Below are 16,885 nucleotides of genomic sequence, written 5' to 3' on the forward strand. Positions count from 1 at the left end.
CGTGAGTCGATAGTAACAAGATAACCCTTAAACAGGTAGGGTGTGACATTTCTTCTTTAGTACACATTCCAGATTGTCCCATCAGGAATGAACAGTGTTCTTGACCAAAGCCTGGGTGGAATTGAAAGAGCCTGAAAGAGGCTTTTGCTTTCAGTCTTGCCTTCTGGTGTTTTATTCAGAAAAGAAGTCCTGTCAGGTAGTTCTAGAAGTAAAACCCGTGCCATTGCCTCAAACATACCTGGTTTTGTGTGGAGTACAGTGAGTTTCATTTATGCCTTTTCGTCTATTGTTGTGCTGCTTGATTGCTGGCTGCAACGGTCACGCTGACCACTTGCCAAACCAGTGAAATTCAGATAAGAGATTCAAAAGAAATCTTTGAGGTGACTTCAAAATAATCTACCAGAGAAGAAAAAGATGCCTAAATACATGATTGATGCATATCTCCCAGAAACCTGTTGTAGGAGGGATGCAGAGTGGATAACTCAGTCGGGCTGCAGAGCTCTCCCTGGGCAAGGGCTCAGTAGTGCTGTGGGCGTGCAGAGGGACGGCTGGAACCGGGCTGCTCTCAGCTGTGGGGCGAACAGGAGTCTACAGGCTTCCGCAGACTGTCCTGCTTACTTAGTGTATCCCCTCACCTCGGTTATCGTTGCTGTTTATGCAGCTCTGGTGGAAGGAACTAGGATGTATGCATTCTTTTCCAGGTCCACTGCAAAAGCCTTTCGGGACTCCCAGGAAAAACAAGCCTTATGCTGCTTTATGGGGATAGAAGACCCTGCTAACTGCTGTGAAGACATGGGAATCCTGTAGTCATCTTCCTATCGAGCAGAGTCCTGTTGTAGGAGTAAAATGGCTACAAGAGTACAAGATGAAACAAACAACCTGTGTTTGATTAATATATTTTTATCTAAATTGCACTTTTTTGTTCTTTCCTCTCTGCTCCACTGACATATGTTCTGGATTTCTTAGCAGAAACTTCAGTTTTAAATCTTAAACACTGGAGGTAAGCCATGTGGCATGAATGGAAAAGTTTTGATATGATTTCTTGGAGCAGACTAATCTTGAATTCAGTTGAAAGCAATTAAGTGTTCACACTAGTTGTATTAAACCATACTTTGGCTTCATCTGAAGTCAGAATGCCCTTGACTCTTGCAAGCTTTGCAGCATCTATTTATGGTAGGTTTGTCAGCTAAGTAATTTCTTTCTCCATATGAATTTCTAAGGCCAAAAAAAAGTTTCCTTCATTTGGTGGGCATCATTAACACCTGCAAAGAGCAAAATACCCATGTTAGACTAGCTTATTAGGGGAGGATTTCCAGGTGTGGTTGGTGGTCTGGTGCTGCATCAGTTCCTCTGACGTTTCCTTCTAACATTGATTAGTTCTTTGCCTGGTAGAGACAGCACTGACATCAATTTCTGAGTGTTTGCCCTATTTTCAGCCGTGTATAAGGCACATTGGCTCTGTATGTGGCCTTTAGCGCTCATTCTGTCCTCGCTGTGCTCAGAGGAACAGCCTTGAACAGCGAGTGTTACTGTGTTCTTATTAACTACACTCTGTTGTAGTCTGCTGATTAAGTTGTACCCTGCTCCTCTTGCTCCTTCCACGGGCTGGCTGTCCTAATTGCCTTTTTCAAATCGGAGGGCGTCTGTGCTGGTACCGGTCTCTAGGATAGCGTTCGTGCTGTTGCCCTCACCGGAGCTGTATATAAACAAAACTTCCCCTCTCAACATGTTGCTCAGGCTGTCACAGCTCCCCCTCTATTTGGCAGGGTTTATGCCAGCATGCCGCAAAGACACTGCACTGGGTACCACATAAGCCCCTTTAGAGCTTCTATTCTGGGTAGTGCAAACAGATGTGTCATAAAATCTTGATGCTCAAAACGGTCTGGGAAGAACCAGGAGGGACATCATGCCCGTTGTAAAGGGCCGTCTTACCTCCCTCACTATCAACCAGATAATTCCACACCCAGATCTTGCTCCTCTGCCCCTCCTCAGTCTGTCAGCTCTGCAGAGATGAGGCTCTGCTTCAGTAATGTAACAAAGCTTGAAAGTCTTCCCTGTAATATGAATTTAGAAATGAAATACTGTAAAACTTGTCATTTGATTACAGCGCTGCTGTAAAAAAGGGCTATGTTTGAACGGCCTCTACTTATACATGTGAAAATTAGAATAGCTTTTAATAAACAGGGGATTGACCATTAATGCCTGTAGTACAAGTTATAATGTTCTGCACAAACATTACTTAGCGTTGTCATTATCTAGCAATAATCCTTATTTGTATTTTACACAAATTGTGGCAGAACCTTCTATTTATCTAACCTGGAAATTTTTCCTGAACAGGCTCTCTATAATTTACACACAGAATTGGCAGTTTTCTTCCTCCTCTTGGCAGGTATTTAATAGCCACGTATTGCATTTCTGTGCTAGTAAACCTTCATTGTTACACGAAATGTACTAGAATGTTATGAAGAAATATCTTAAATAATTAAACAGAAACGGAGTGACAAAACAAACGAACAAAGTGCAATTTGAGCTGTGTTATTCTTTCCTTTTTATATTCATTTATTTGCTAATTTGCTGAACTTACTGAACTGCAATGGGTCTTGCTGTGATTAGAGAGAATTTGCCAAGTTCCTTTGTAATTGTTTCTTTGCAATTAACTAAATAATAGAATGTTCTGTGTGTTGCTCTCTGGGGAAAGGAAAGGAGCGGGCAGGTGCTTTTGCAATAGGATTTCCACATCTTCCACCCATTTCCCTGGAACTCACCAAGCATAAAAGGATGGGTAGAACGTGAGAGAGAGAATTGCACCTCAGGACTGGAAATGACAGAATTAACTTTTTCTTATGATTTCTTTGAGTTTGTTTAAAGATTTTTATGCTGGTCCTGGTTGTGGCTATTCTTTAAACCCGAAAATCCCTAGGAGGACTTCAGAGGAAAGCAATGAAGACCCAAATGTATGTTCCTGTCTGCAGCTGCCTCTGCTCAGGGGAAATCCTTCAAGATGGGAGGAGAAGTCAACTGGGAAGATCCCTGGGAACATGGCTTTGCTGGAAAGAGCAGAGGCTGGGGACTGAGCTGTTGTGGAGGGGGCACTGAAATCTGGGGGAGGCTAGAGAATAGCCCTGGCTTTGTTATTTCCTTTCATTTTCAGCAGAAAAATACAGAGGAAGCCCTTGGAGGAGAGGAAGGGTAATCTTAATCGAGGCACAATCTAGCTCAGCGGGAGAGAGGCACGCTTGATGTAAGGGCAGAGTTTATGGAGCAGCAGAGGTGAGCGGGGCAGAGGTGTTGTCTAACAGTGGCAGCTGAGTGCCGAGGGATGGTTGTCTCGCTGACCTCCCTCTGACTGTCTGTAATTTAGTCCCTAATCTCAAGAGGGTAACTCATCCATCTGCTGGCACTTGGAGTTCAAACTCGCCTTTTTTTTTTTTTTTTAAATCTGTATTGTTGGCTAAAACCTTTCATAACTCATATTAGGTCTGACAGTCAGGGGAAGACTCCTCGCTTCATAGTATATTAAAAGCTGGATTATTTAATTTCATAGTGAATAAAAAAAGCCAAGGGTATGGGATTGCTGTTCTAAAAGGTGCTCTCATGGCAAATATCACATCAGCAGTAGGGATCTCTGGAGTCAGAGAGAAGCTTGTGAAGAGAAAAATGGTACATTTCTAGGAGTGCTTTTGCAGGCTGCCTGATGGCCTCGGGGGGACAGGGGACAGCACTGGCTGCCTTATATTGGATGTTTAAACTAGTCTTTCTATCTTCCTTGTCTTTAATTTGGGACATTTCTCATTTGCCTATTTTGACCAGTGATTCTTTAGCAAAGTCACTGTCAAAGCAAGTTAGCGAACGCTAATACAGCTCTTAGTGTTACTTTTCAGCAGGATTACCAGCTAACAAGCTGACACTTGCAGTTTGCTTTGGTTGATTGTAGAACTGCTTTCCATGCAAGGGTGATTTACTCCTAGTTTTTATTCCTGGGATGTCACAGCAGTGGCTTGTTCATTTTGCTTTGGCAAAACAGAGTGTACCTATTCGTGTGGGGAGGGAGAAAGGCTGCTATTATCTAAACATGAGAGCCTTGATAACTGTCTTGTTGTCATGTAATCAAGAATTACCTGAATAGGATCAAATGAGAGATGCTAGACATCTAAGAAATGCAAACACTGCTTCGTGACATCGTATAACAGGCTGAAATGCCCTGCCATGGAAAGTACAGCTAGTGCTAGATTCTGCGGTTTGTCTCTTATTCCTAGTTTGCTGAATGTATTTTACTCTTCATTTTCATATTTTCCGATATCATTATAAATAATTGTGGTGGAGAAACTAAAACTGTTGATGCCTCTGTTTCTCTGTAATCCCAAATCCTCATTCTACTATAATTTAATCCAGTTGTCTCCGCAGCAAATGGCTGAGAGAGAGGCAGGCACACCAGCACTGCTGAGCCTTTCCCACTCACCCCCCCCACCCCGTATGGCACCTCAAACTGCCACGCTGATACTCTGGAGCTTACACCCCCATTTAGTAGCATCCAGCTTTTCCTGTCATTTGTTCCAAAATGTTTTGTTCGGTTAGATTTACATCAACGCTGTCAAAGAAGCTCTCAGTGTGGAGTGCTTGCTGCATCTGCTTCTATTCCGTGGCCACCACTTTGCTGACAAAGGTGCTTGGACTCACAGCCTGGTGGGGTTTTTCTGTCTACCCAGAGGCCCGGCAGCAGTAACATCTGCAGGACAGATTCCAGCCTTCAGCGTTTTAGTGCCAAATTCCATAAACTCTGTGGCACAGGTGGCTTACACAGAGAGATCTCTTGCCCCCAGCAAGGTCTCTCTGCTCCTTGTCTCCAGGTTGTTTGAACTGGAGGTGAAATATGTCAGATCACTGGGCTTTAAAATAATTCCTTCTTCATCCTTGCTGGCCCTTTGAGAAGAAAAAAAAAAAAAAGAAAGAAAAAGGAAGAAAACAAAATTGGCTGTCATTCAGCTGTCTTCCTGCAGAAAAATAAAAACTTTTCTTGGAGAAGGCTGGAGGGAGTTGAGGTCTTATATCTTGTATCCTTGTATATCTTGTGCACATACTGCGTGGCTGTGAACTCTCTGACGTGTGTCTTAATGCTGTTTGTGAACGATAAGATTTCTTTTTAGCTATGTTGATAATACTCATATGAAAATCTTGTCCTAGTCAAAAGCTATTAAGGTTAATGTTATATTTCAGAACATCAGCAGAAATATGTTTATTTGGTCCTAATGTGTTAAATAGCCCATTTTAGCATTTTTGTTCTCCTTATTTATAAAATGCATCGCAGTCCTATCTGCGTTTGGGGAAAGTCATAAAATCATATTTGCAAAAGAGATGTCTCTATAATATCTACTGGCCTGCCACCATTTAGGAGAAAAAAGCAGTTGGTGTTACCCTTTTTTACAAATGGGATACACAGCACTCCAGTATTTTGTGGTTTTTAGTCTCTAATTCTAAGCAGAGGTAACCGGATGAGGGTTTCTCAAATGGTGACTTGTGAGACATTTGCTTGAAGTCTCTTAGAAGGCTGTATGGTCCTTTTTCCCCTTCCAACTCCAAGTTGTGCTGAGTGATATTTAAAACACGGCTCTTTCAGCTTGTCAAATCAGCAGTGGGTGAGGTGTGCTGCTGCAGAGCTGGGATGTGGAGACTTCAGTTTGTACGACCACACGGAGAGAGAGAAGGCCCAGGAGATAGTCTAAATAGACTGGCCAGGTTTAGGAACTCCTGCATTAATGCTGGACCACACTACATAGAGCAAGAATGAAATTATTTGATCTATTCCTTTTAAAAGAAAACAGCACATATTTTTATATATTTCAGTTGTAACAAACAGTACAATCTTCCTAAAGAAGCAAATGAATTTGGGATTGCTGTTGCCCACTGTTGTTCTCTATTTTACTGTGCTATCCTAACATTGTCCAGAGTATTTATGTACTTACTGCTTTCTGACACGTCCCCCTAAGAGGGTATGCTTATATTTTTTTCCTTTAAGACTAAAAATAGTTTGGTTAGGTTCTGTTTAGAAATAAATTAAAAGCCTTTCTTTTTGTGTTGGAGTACAATCCTTGGGAAAGTGGTGTCTGCATGGCTCTGTGAGGAGCACAACAGGCGCTGGTACGTTATGCACCACTCTGCTGTGTTATGCAGTAGAAGCCGTCATTACTTAAATGCTCAGGTGTTTAATCCATGGCTCTGATTTACATCGTCATCAAATCAAGCTGACAATTCCAAGTCCCTTGAAGTTAATGAAGCAAGGTAATTGGCTTTGGGTCAGGGTCAGGAAGAGGCCAAACCTTTGCCTGCAGAGAGAATGGTGGAAGCTAAACCGGAGCGCTTCACGTCTCCGTCAAACAGGTGAAGTTTGGGCGCACTTGAATATCACACGAGGGGCCCGTCTGCATCTTTAGAGATCCCAGTACTTCTCGGGCTTTCCCCCTGGCTTTTGGCAAAGCCGAGACAGGCTGGAGAAGCACAGAGGGAGCCTGCGCCACGGGAACAAGCGTGTTGCACAAAGCACATGGCGTTGGTGTCTGAGGCCTTTCCTCGACGGTCCTGGGGGAGGTGAAGTGCTACGCGGTTGGGTGCGGTTTGGGGTTGTTTTGGTGGGAAGGGGACATCGCTGGATGGCGGGAGTGGGACGCACGGCGCGCCCAGGCGCCATGTTACCACACGAGTGGCGCTGGGGCCCGGCGGGTGCCTGAACCGGGGGGCCGGGGCAGATCCTGAGGGGCCGCGGCGGGCGGGGCGGGGCGGGGCGGGGCGCGGCGGCGCCAATGGGAGCGGGCGGGCGGGGCTGGGCGCGGAGGCGGTGGAGCCTCTCGGCGAACAAAGAGGGAGCGAGCGGCGCGGCGGGAGGGAGGAGGCGGGGGGTGCCGGCCATGCGGGGCCGCCAGCCGGGGCGCGGGTGAAGAGGGAAGAAGGAAGGAAGGAAGGAGGGAGGGAGGCGGAGGCGCTGCAGCGCTCCATGGCCGGCGGGTCGGGGTGAGGCGAGGCGGCGCGGCGGGGATGGCGGGCGTCAGCTACTCGCCGCCCTGGTGGGTGAGCCTGCTGCACCGCCTGCCGCACCTCAGCCTGCGCTGGGAGCTCACCGCCGCCGACTTCCGACCGCACGACGCCGAGTACCAGCAGGTGGGTCCCCGCACGGGGTCGGGGGGGGGCCGCGTCCCGCGCGGGCGGGGGCCGTTTGTACACCCGTGGGCTGTGCGGGGCAGGGGGCGCGCAGGGGGCTCGGCCCGCCTGGGAGTGTGGAGGAGGAGGGGGAGGGCCGCGGCTGGGGCTCCTCGGGTGGGTGTCTGTGGGCGCCGCGACCCCCCTGTTGCGTGGGGTGTGTGTCCGCCCCACGAGGGGCAGGTTGGGGCGCTGCCTCCCTGCTGGGCCGGGGGCAGGCCGGGGGCCGGGGGTCTCGCCGGCCTGGGCCGCGGGCAGCAGCCGTCACCCCCTGGTGGGGTGAGCGGGAGCCCCGAGCTGCTCCCAGCCCGCTGCAAGCCCAGGGGGTTCTTCCCGGGAGAAGGCGCAGCGGTCCCCGGGAAGGGGAGGCAGGAGGCGGCCCTGGCCGGGTGCCCTCGCCAGGTCCCCGCGCTGCCGCGGGCTGCTCTGTCCAGGCGGAGGCTCCGGCGCGGCCCGGTGGCCCCGGCCGGGTTGTAACCGCTGATTGCCGGTGACAACCGCCCTGTGCCCCCGTCATCGATCCCGCCAGCCCCGCACCGCGGCGACCTGCAGGGAGGCCGGCGGTGCCTTCCCAAAACCGCCTGCCTGCCTGCTGGAAAACAGATGACTTAATGCATGAGAGCGGCGTTAGCATCAAGTGCACAGGAAGATGCTCGCTAAATACTTGTGTGCTCGGCTTTTTTTTTTTAATGCTGCTTAGCCTGTATCCCGTGCTTGGTTGGCTAGGCATGTAATTAAAATGATCGTGGAGTAAATCTGTGTGCTCTAACATCTGTGTTCTCTGCTGTCATCTTGGAACCGAGCTGCAGTGACTCTGCTGCCTCGTTTTGCCACGGTCTCTGGTTTTGAAAACACCATTTTGCTTTTCTGAACATACTTGCAGTGTCCTATATACGCAGGCTGCTATCATGCACGCAGGTAGAAAGTCTAGGGCGTATAAATGGTTCTTGTTTATCCTAGAAGTACAAGGTATTTAGAATTACTTTGGAAAGCAGCATATTTTGACTTTTTGTTTTAAACAGATGAACAGATCTGTGGACTGAAGCGAGAGCCAGATGTGAGAGATGTGTTTCAAGAGCAATGGGTAGATACAAAGAAACATCTTTAAACCAGTAAACAAAACAGACTTTTCACCTGACTTTCATATTTGGGGCTTCAATTTGTTAATTTGTTTTAGTTCCCTTGGCTTCAAGATGGCCACACACAGATGTAATGCTGCACAGGAGCTTAACTGTATTTCCATGACCTCAGAGGGTAGCTGCCTTTAAAACAAGGGATATGAGATGCTGAAGATCAGAAGTTAAGAGTTCATGGAAAGATGTTCTTGGGAGTGTGTTATCATGAAACAAGCACTCGTTGACCTTTCAATAGACAGCCAATGTACTGTTTGTCACTTAAATTCCTTAAAAACATTCCTCACAACAATCTGGGGTTGTGTTCATTTGTCAGATAATTTTTCTACAGTAATCATATTCCGACTTAATGCCTTCTGCTGTTCTCCTGTGTAGCTGCCTCCCCTCCCTTGATGATATTAAGGACTTGCACAGCCGTGGATGGCCTTTTAAGTCTTAACATCAGCTCCCAAGAAAATGCCTTATCAAATCCAGACCTGAATGTCTGGATTACTGAAGCATCTGTCGTCAAGAGAATGATTTGAGTGGCAGCAGCTTTGCTGGTTTCGCCATTGGTGAGGGATAGCAGGCAGGCTCCAGTAACGCAGCCTGTGTTATCGGTGTCGCCGGTTATATAACGAAGCTGCTGTGGCTCTGCGAGTTGATTCTGGAGTTTGTAGCCATGTAGATTAATTCTAATGCAGTGAAACAGGGAAACTTAATCCAGGAGTGGGAACTGTAATGCTAGATGCTCTCTCATGCTTTAAATTGCTCTGAAGGCCTTTTTGGTTTGAATTATAGCTTTTTCTATTAGCTTTGTTATGAATTTGCATCTCTTGCTCTGCTCATAGCCTGTGCTGACATAGTTTTCCCTTTTCTTTAGGAACCTTTTGTATTTAGCTGTCAAGATTTTATACATCCTGAAACTAAGAAAGTCTATTTTTAAATTTAAATTCTGCATATTTTTAATTTCTTTGTAGATCTCATTGGCACAAATTGTGTATATTTTTATTTTCTATTCCACTGGTGGGTGATAGCCTGGTTCTTAAATATAAGCTGTACACTGGGTTTGAGTTCTGCAGCAGCTGAAGAGAGGTCAGTGGGGGATGCTAGCTGGGAGTTTATGGGGATGGGAAAGGGCAGAGTGTCCCTAGGTGCAGTAAGGAAGGATCACCTTTACTAAATTGAAAATATCTTTAAGTTTCCATGACTTCAAGTCATCAGGTAGCTAGACTGTGTCCCTTCTCAATCTGATTTGTTAATGAGGAAGGAAGCAACATGTCCTTTCTGATTCTTCAGAATCTTCTCTAGAAAAGATTTCCCAACCCGTGACCAAGGGAAAACATTGATTTCCTTATAAAACTGTTTTCTATAGGCCTACCTTTTTTTGTACTCATGTTTTGATGATGGGCTTTGAACTTGTGCATCAACGGAACATCACACTTCAACCAAAAGTGAAATACCGTGACTTGGATTTGAATGTTGTCATGTCACTTGTTGCAGTGCCACGTGCTCCTGCAGGTGAGGAGGCTGGTGATTTAACAGGCTTTCTACCTCTACCTAGCCAGGATTACTGTAATGCACAAGCCACTATTCCACTGAAGCAGCAGACAAGCTATTGTCTCCCGAAACCTCTCTGAAGCACGTGTAGATCATAGATAAGCACGTACTGCCGGTCTTTGAAGTCTAGGTCTTTGTGTCTTCTAGGACCCTGGATGATGGGGAGTATCTAGAATGATGTAGATCTAATGGCTGGTTATGCTGTTCTGTCCCATGTAGTCCCTCCCTTTCGTCAGAGCAGAAGGGATACCTGCTGTGCACTGGCCTGTCTCAAAGCCGCTACATCCGTTGTGTACCAACCTACAGGGGCTTCCTCCTTTTGTCTGCGAGCATGAGAAATACTTATGGCAATGTTGTTGCCAAGGGCTGAGATCAATGCAGCTGCAGGTTTTGGCTGCGTACTTTCTTCACCTGAGTTGGTCTCTAAAACACTCTCTACTGGTGTTACTTACTTCTTATCTTCTCCCACAACGTATCTTGTTGCACTAGGATAGAACAATGTGTGCGAGCGTGGAGGAGCAGAACAGATCCTTCCCCTCTGGACTAGATTGTTTAAAAATGTATGTCTATACCTATGTCCTTCAATTGCTTCGCTGCCGTCATGACAAGCTGTGGACAGCAGTACAACTAGTTGTTTCCTTTTTCTGGGGGAACGGAGGTGAACTTCAGTGTATAATGAGCTGGGGTTGTGATCCTTCTTCTCCAGGGGGTTTGGCATGCTGGTGAGTGCTGTCAGAGCTGCCTTCATGTGCTGCTTGCAGGACTTGCTCCATAGAGTCATCCCTATAGAGGATCTTATCAGACCAGTTCTTTTCCTAATCCTCCCATGAATCATTGGGGTTGAAGATATCTTGATATGAACGGTTTTGTTCTGGCTGTATTCTCATCTGAGTCATACTGCAGTGCTCTGCAAAGCCTTTTCATTGTGTAGTGAGTCACAAACTCTGGAGTGAAGGGAATGTAAAAATGGAGCAAAGCTCATGTTCCTTCTGGCAGCATCATGCTAATACCAGTTCTGGTCTCTTTGCTGCTGAACAAATAATGATGATCTTACCAGTACTGTCCACTTACTTTCCAGTTCAGTTAATTGGACCAGTGAGATGGTCCTGAGACTGCTGCTGTCACTAGTTTATTTAGTAATGTAAGTACTTCTACTTGTGACTTAGTTGCATGACATTGAATTCACTTTATTTCTCAGGGTAGAGTTGGTTAAGAGCCTTGAGGTAGCATGGAGGTTACATGCTGAAAGAAGTAGAAAAGCTGAATAGCTTTCTAATAACAGTACAACAACAGGTAATGGGATATCTGCTTGTGACAGGGTGTCTTTGGTACTGACAGAAAAGGAGCCTGCAACACTTTATTGTAGCTCTTAAGTCCCGCTGTGTGCTGAGAAGTGTGCTATAAACAGTGAAGAAGAAAAGAGGCTGTAAAAGCCAACCTACAGAGCACCTTGATTTGAATTTCTGCTTTTTCTTAATTGCTGGAAAATGGCAATGTTGACCTGAATCTGTGTAAACGCATGGGTTATGTGTGAATCAGGCTAGACTAAAGCAGAATTCTCCAGCATCTTTGAAACTCTTTCCTTGCACCACTCTCATGCTTTTTCTGAGAGAGAGTCAGAACTGCAGATGCACAGATAGTAGGTGTAATGGCAACTCTGTGTGCTTTGGAAAAAGACTGGATGATTGATTCATACCAATTAAGATGCAGAACCATGCTAAAGGAAGCATTGATAAGAACAGGGGTGTATACTCTAGTCCTGAGACAGTCTCTTCAGTGTTGCCACCCATGAGTTTCCTATCATACATCTGTCAGTGCTTTTGTGTTGTAACATTCTTTTTCTATTATTGAGGGGGGGATCCAGCAGTGAAAGGTGCTGTGTAAGCCCAACGATGCTTCCCTTTTTTTGGCTTGCAGACTAATCCAAGGCATGTGTGTTGGAAACCTGTAGGCAAAGGTTCAGCAAGGAATTAATTCCGTCAGGTACTTTCTGGCTCCGTGAGGCTGTTTCCCTCCACATAACAGCTAATGTCGTCTTTGGAAATATTTCTTGGCTGGAAGAACATGATGGAGCCTAAACTGCCAAAAAACTTGGATTAGAGAGATTGTTTTAGAACTTCCTCTACTGTACTGGCATCTTATTTCAATTCTGAAACCAAGAGTCTTTCTGTAAATTGGAAACATGTGTATTAGTCAAGTTGGATGACGTGGTTTTGTCTAGTTGGCTCAAAGTCAGATGGTAATGTGCCTTTCTTAAAGGGGTTAGACTGAAGGTTTCTGTCAAGAATAGATGGACCACTTCCAAGGTCGGATCAGCTATCCTGCTGTAGCACTAGTTTGCTCATATTTCCAGAAAGGTTAGGTGACCGCAGTTAGTAGAATCCAATGTTTTCTAATTAAATTGAAGTTGGTTTTACGTTTTTAAGAACTGATGGTAAATCTCCTCTTCCCTTTACTCATCAGTCTCGGTTGCATGAGTAACCATGCAGTAATACCTCTTATCAGCAAATTGGTGCTGTAGTCTGACTCCTCTATGCTGTGTTTTGATGTGGAAGAGCCTTCGCTAGCAAACTGCAGCATAATGAATAACCAGAAAAGTAGAATCAAGACAATTTTTCATGGCTGATTTTTACCAAAGGTAGACATACAATGGTTTCTGTTGACCATACAGCCAGTCATGCAGCAGCATATGGTATACAGACAGGAAAAAAGTCAACCTTTGCCAGCTTTCTGTCTGCAGCCTTACTTTTTTGCTGACCCGTGCTGTGTTGTTACGTTTTCAGATGGTCTCCTGAGAACTGACAGTTGCTGGAAACCATGACTGTAGATTACCTTACTCTAGTCAAAAAAAGTAACTGTTCTGAACGTATGGTCTTAGCAGACCAAAGTACACGCAGAGGGGTAAAAGGTGACTTGAAGAAATGTGAAACATGTTATGGGGGGAGGGGGGAAGAAGATGCAAGTGAGTGTGCAAAGATGTAAACCATGCTCGCTTCATCTAGGTAGAATCCTAAAAATATTAATCCTGAACAGAGAGGAATTTTGTCAGGCCTGGTGAGCTTCCCAGCCTTAGGAGACCTCTGTGCAACCTGTGGTCCTCTGAAGGTATCATGCTGGTTTTAGCTGGAAGAGTAGAACCAGAGTTAAAAGCGTTAGTCTGGTCAGGTGGTGGCCAGCCACTCGCACCTTGGTGCATCTGCACCAAGACAACATTTGTCCTCTTTTTTCTTTATAAGTGTAACATGTCTCCTGGTCGGTATTTAAGTACTGATGAAGTAAATCTTGGGCGATGCATCCACCTCCTCTGAGTGCTGCCTTTATATTGCACTTACCTACATGCACACAAGCATTATCGGTTTGGAGGAGCTGACATTCAAGAACCTTATACTTTGCATTTGCTTTGGAAAAAGGGAGTCTAAACAGGACCTGAAAATGCACGTGAGGGTCTCTAATCTTCAGTTTGCCACCAAAATGATATCGCTACTTAGGAACTTTACCCTGGTGTCCAGCTGCAAAGCCTGATCACTATCATTCTAGAGAAAGGACTAATCAATATCAGTTCAGTCTTACCATCTCTTCCCTTTTTTTAAAATTTTTTCTTCCCCCCAGTTCTTAATGCCTTTTTGAGCAGAGGAGAAACCACGCTTTTCAGGTTAACAAAAAGCCTTTGTTTAAACGTTGATCCAATAAAACAAGCAGTGCTTCAAGCAAATGTTGGTGTGGATTTTTAGTGCTCCTTATTTTTCACTATCAGGGAAAGTGAGAAATTCTCACCCAGAAGAACGTATCCCATTAGGCATGACTCTGGAGATTAAGGCTGGGAAGTCAGGTGCTTTCCTCTGACTTAATCCCAAGGCTTTGAATGTGGATTAAGGAGCTGTGCCACAAGTCTTCTTGATCTCTTACTTGTACTCTGGGATTATATTTATTTTTGAACCTGCAAACAAAAATCTGTGTATTGAGAATGAGATAGACAGAAGTTATGGGTCTTTGCCACAGCAGCTTTCTTGACATATGTATCTTCAGAACAGACAGTTGGAGGGACAAGCACCCTCCAATCCCTTGGTGTTTCTCTCTTTTTTTTTTTTTTTTTAAATTTTGTTTTCTTTTTTTCTTCTTTTTTCCTTTTTCTTCTAGAACAAGGCTAATTTTACGCCTCTTCTCCCCCACCCCTTCCCCCCATGAGCACACTTACTGATGAGAAGGGTGAAGTCCAGAATTGATGGTTCATGGTAAGACTGTGTTGTGGTAGTTTGCCTGGTCAGCCCTGTGACTCCTTTCTGGGGACACTTCTGTACCCGTAAGGATCAGTATGCTGAAGACTAAGCAGTGATGGTTAATGCTTCTCCTGAAGTAATTCTTTTATGTTCTTTGATGTCAAGTGAATACGCTTGGGTGGCTGCAAGCAAGCACTGAGTAAGATGGTGCTCACTCTTAATTTTCTTGAGATGGAGTAGAGTCAGTGTTTCATTTGCAACTGACCTCTTGATGACTGTCAATTCTCCTGTTGTTTCTGTTTTATCTTTTAGTAGTAAACTTTCCACCAGTTACATTGAGATTTCCCATTCCCCTTGAGTGGGTCGGAGAACTTGGCTTGTTTTCAACTGAATGTAATTCCCATAGCTGGGGGAAGGGACGTGATGTCTGGGAATTTATTTGCTCTAAGATTCAGACAAGACTTGAGTAACTTTGAAATATATCAGGATTACCTTTTGTATTGAACTTTTAAGATATGGATAAGACTCAAAATTCTCAGGGACATATTGATATATATGAGTTGTCTCTAATCATAATAATAAAACCAGAACCCAGTAACCCTGCTTCTCTCTCAGCAAGGCTGACTGTATTTTGGGCATGTCATGCTACCAGTTCTTTGTTTTAGCTGACGATGATGATTAATGAGCTAAAAATCAAGGAGGATCAAGTTCATGCAAGATTTTTAGTCCTGGGGATACACTCAGATGACAGTCTAAAAAAACTAAAAAAACATCACTGTTGGAAATCCTTCCCTTTCCTCCACTTCAAGGAGCAGCTGATACTGTTGGTTGTATTGCAGTGGTGAAAAACTAGGAATTGGTTATGTTTATCCCCAAAACAGAAATAAGTTTTGCTGCATGGTGAGAAGGTCTGCAAGTATCTAGTGAGCAGTCACTGTGGCGCAATGCCTTGCCAATGCTATTTCCTTTTTTTTTTTTTCATATTAGATTAACTAGGAAAGAGCAAAACACAGTGCACTTTCATGCTGCAAAGGCTTTAATTTCAAACTTTATTTTTTTGTTTTAGATTTCTGGGTAGTGAGCTACTTGTAGTTTTTGAGTCTGATCCTAAAGTTGTGAGCTTTAGGGTTTGGTAAGCCACAAACGTGCATGTTCTTGCAAAGTAGTCATTTGTGTGCGTAAGGCTGTAAGGCTATTCTTTTGCAAAAAAAAAAAAAAGGTAGGTTAGCATGGAATACATGGACACAGCAGTTTGTGTAACTCAGTCATGATACTTGTACTGATTCCCTTCTCTAAGCACTTGGATATGAGGGTAACATTTATAATAATGTGTGCTTTCACATGGTTATCAAGTTGCTTGCTTCAGCAGATGTAATGTGTGCCAGAATTCTTTAAGTTATTATTTTAACAAATGAGCATTTTTTGTTCAGTAGTAAGAGCAGCATTGAAACCAGCCTGGGGAAAGAGCTGACGCTCCCCTTCACTCTCACTTAAACTGGAGCTGCACCCTCGGATTGTGATTTCCTTGGTCAGTGCTAAATGCTTTTTCTGGCTGATACATCTCAGAATGGTGCCACACGTGCACATGCATGAAAGTCCTTTGTAGTGTGAAATCAGGGATGAAAGATATTGCTAATCAGTCCTAACAATGCCGGACTTATTCCTGGACAAGGGGAAACGGGAATGTGGGGAATGGATGTTTCACAAATGTATAACACATTCAGACGCGTTGTTATGCCAGTGTTGGTGTCTGTGCATGGACACCCTTTTCAGTCTGTAAAATGCTGCTGTTCATGCAGAGAATTTAAACAAGCCTTCTATTCAACACTGAAATTCAAAATAACACCAAAATCCAAATGGAGGCACTTCAGTTGCATAATAGTGTCTGTTACAAGGAGGACTCAGTGCAGTGGATGATGTAATGCTCCTTAAGACAAGGCCCAAGCTGGTGGGGGAGACAGGGAAGAGGGTGTCCCTGAAGGAACCATTAAGAGTACTGGTAATAGTATCAAAGCTATCCATAGAGCGTTAATTAGCAAACCTGAATAATCCCTAAATTACAACAGTACATGTGGAAAAAATGGCCTGTTGCTTGGTGCTACCTGTTTTCTCTGATGATTATAATTGCTTTAGTGTTGAATAATAGATTTCTGAGTAATGTGGTGGGCAGAGCATGACCTCACTGTACTTCATGCTCTTTTCTTGGGGTAGGATTTCTTGCAGTTTAACAGTGTGCTCAAGTTCCTGTAGCTGATAAACTGGTAATTTTGATACTTGCTGTAGTAGCTAAGATTTCTTCAGTCTCCCAAAGAGATGCTTTCTGTTGCATTGCTGACATTGTAATGCTTTGCATCTGGGCTGTGCCTGTAGCCTTGCTATTTAAGTGCTAGTTGTAACGGATGATGTTACTGTTCTGGGGCCTCTGGCAGTTTATTACTTTCCTTCCTCCCTAAACTTATGTTTAGCATATACTTATTTTCTTGAGCTTAGGAATAGTCCTTCTTTAGGTTGCTTCCTTGCTGCAAGTGCCTCTGTAGTCTCTTCTCGGGCTGGCATGGTCAGAGGGGTGGCATACGATTGCCACCTCGCATGTGGCCCCCCCACCCCTTTCTCCCTTGTTTTACAGTATTCACTCCAGGAAATGCTGAGAAAGTCGAGAGTAATGGAATTCATGAAATTCAAGCTGTGCCTCAATGAAAACGTGTTTTCAATTTCTGCCTCCTTGGGAGCCTGAGACTGAACTGTAATTGTTGGCGCTGGGTGGGGGCTGGGGCTGTGGATGAATGAAAGCGGTGGAGTCAGCGCTCT

The 16,885-nt window shown here is 44.8% G+C and overlaps 2 protein-coding genes across 5 annotated transcripts in view; both read left to right on the forward strand.

Annotated features, from left to right (window-relative positions):
* The window catches only part of IQCE (IQ motif containing E), a 28,816-nt gene extending 27,903 nt beyond the window's left edge, over positions 1-913 (forward strand). For both annotated transcript variants that reach the window (XR_012625243.1, XR_012625244.1), the window contains one exon: positions 702-913. The gene's annotated coding sequence lies outside the window, so the exon portion shown is untranslated. The remainder of the gene's footprint in view (positions 1-701) is intronic.
* Positions 914-6,890: 5,977 nt separating this feature from the next.
* Positions 6,891-16,885, forward strand: part of TTYH3 (tweety family member 3) — a 79,454-nt gene continuing 69,459 nt past the window's right edge. For all 3 annotated transcript variants that reach the window (XM_074840346.1, XM_074840347.1, XM_074840348.1), the window contains exon 1: positions 6,891-7,149. In XM_074840346.1, coding sequence (XP_074696447.1) covers positions 7,027-7,149 — 123 coding nt within the window. In that variant the 5' untranslated portion in view covers positions 6,891-7,026. The remainder of the gene's footprint in view (positions 7,150-16,885) is intronic.

Source organism: Strix aluco, chromosome 15 (assembly GCF_031877795.1).
Source record: "Strix aluco isolate bStrAlu1 chromosome 15, bStrAlu1.hap1, whole genome shotgun sequence".
NCBI lineage: Eukaryota > Metazoa > Chordata > Aves > Strigiformes > Strigidae > Strix > Strix aluco.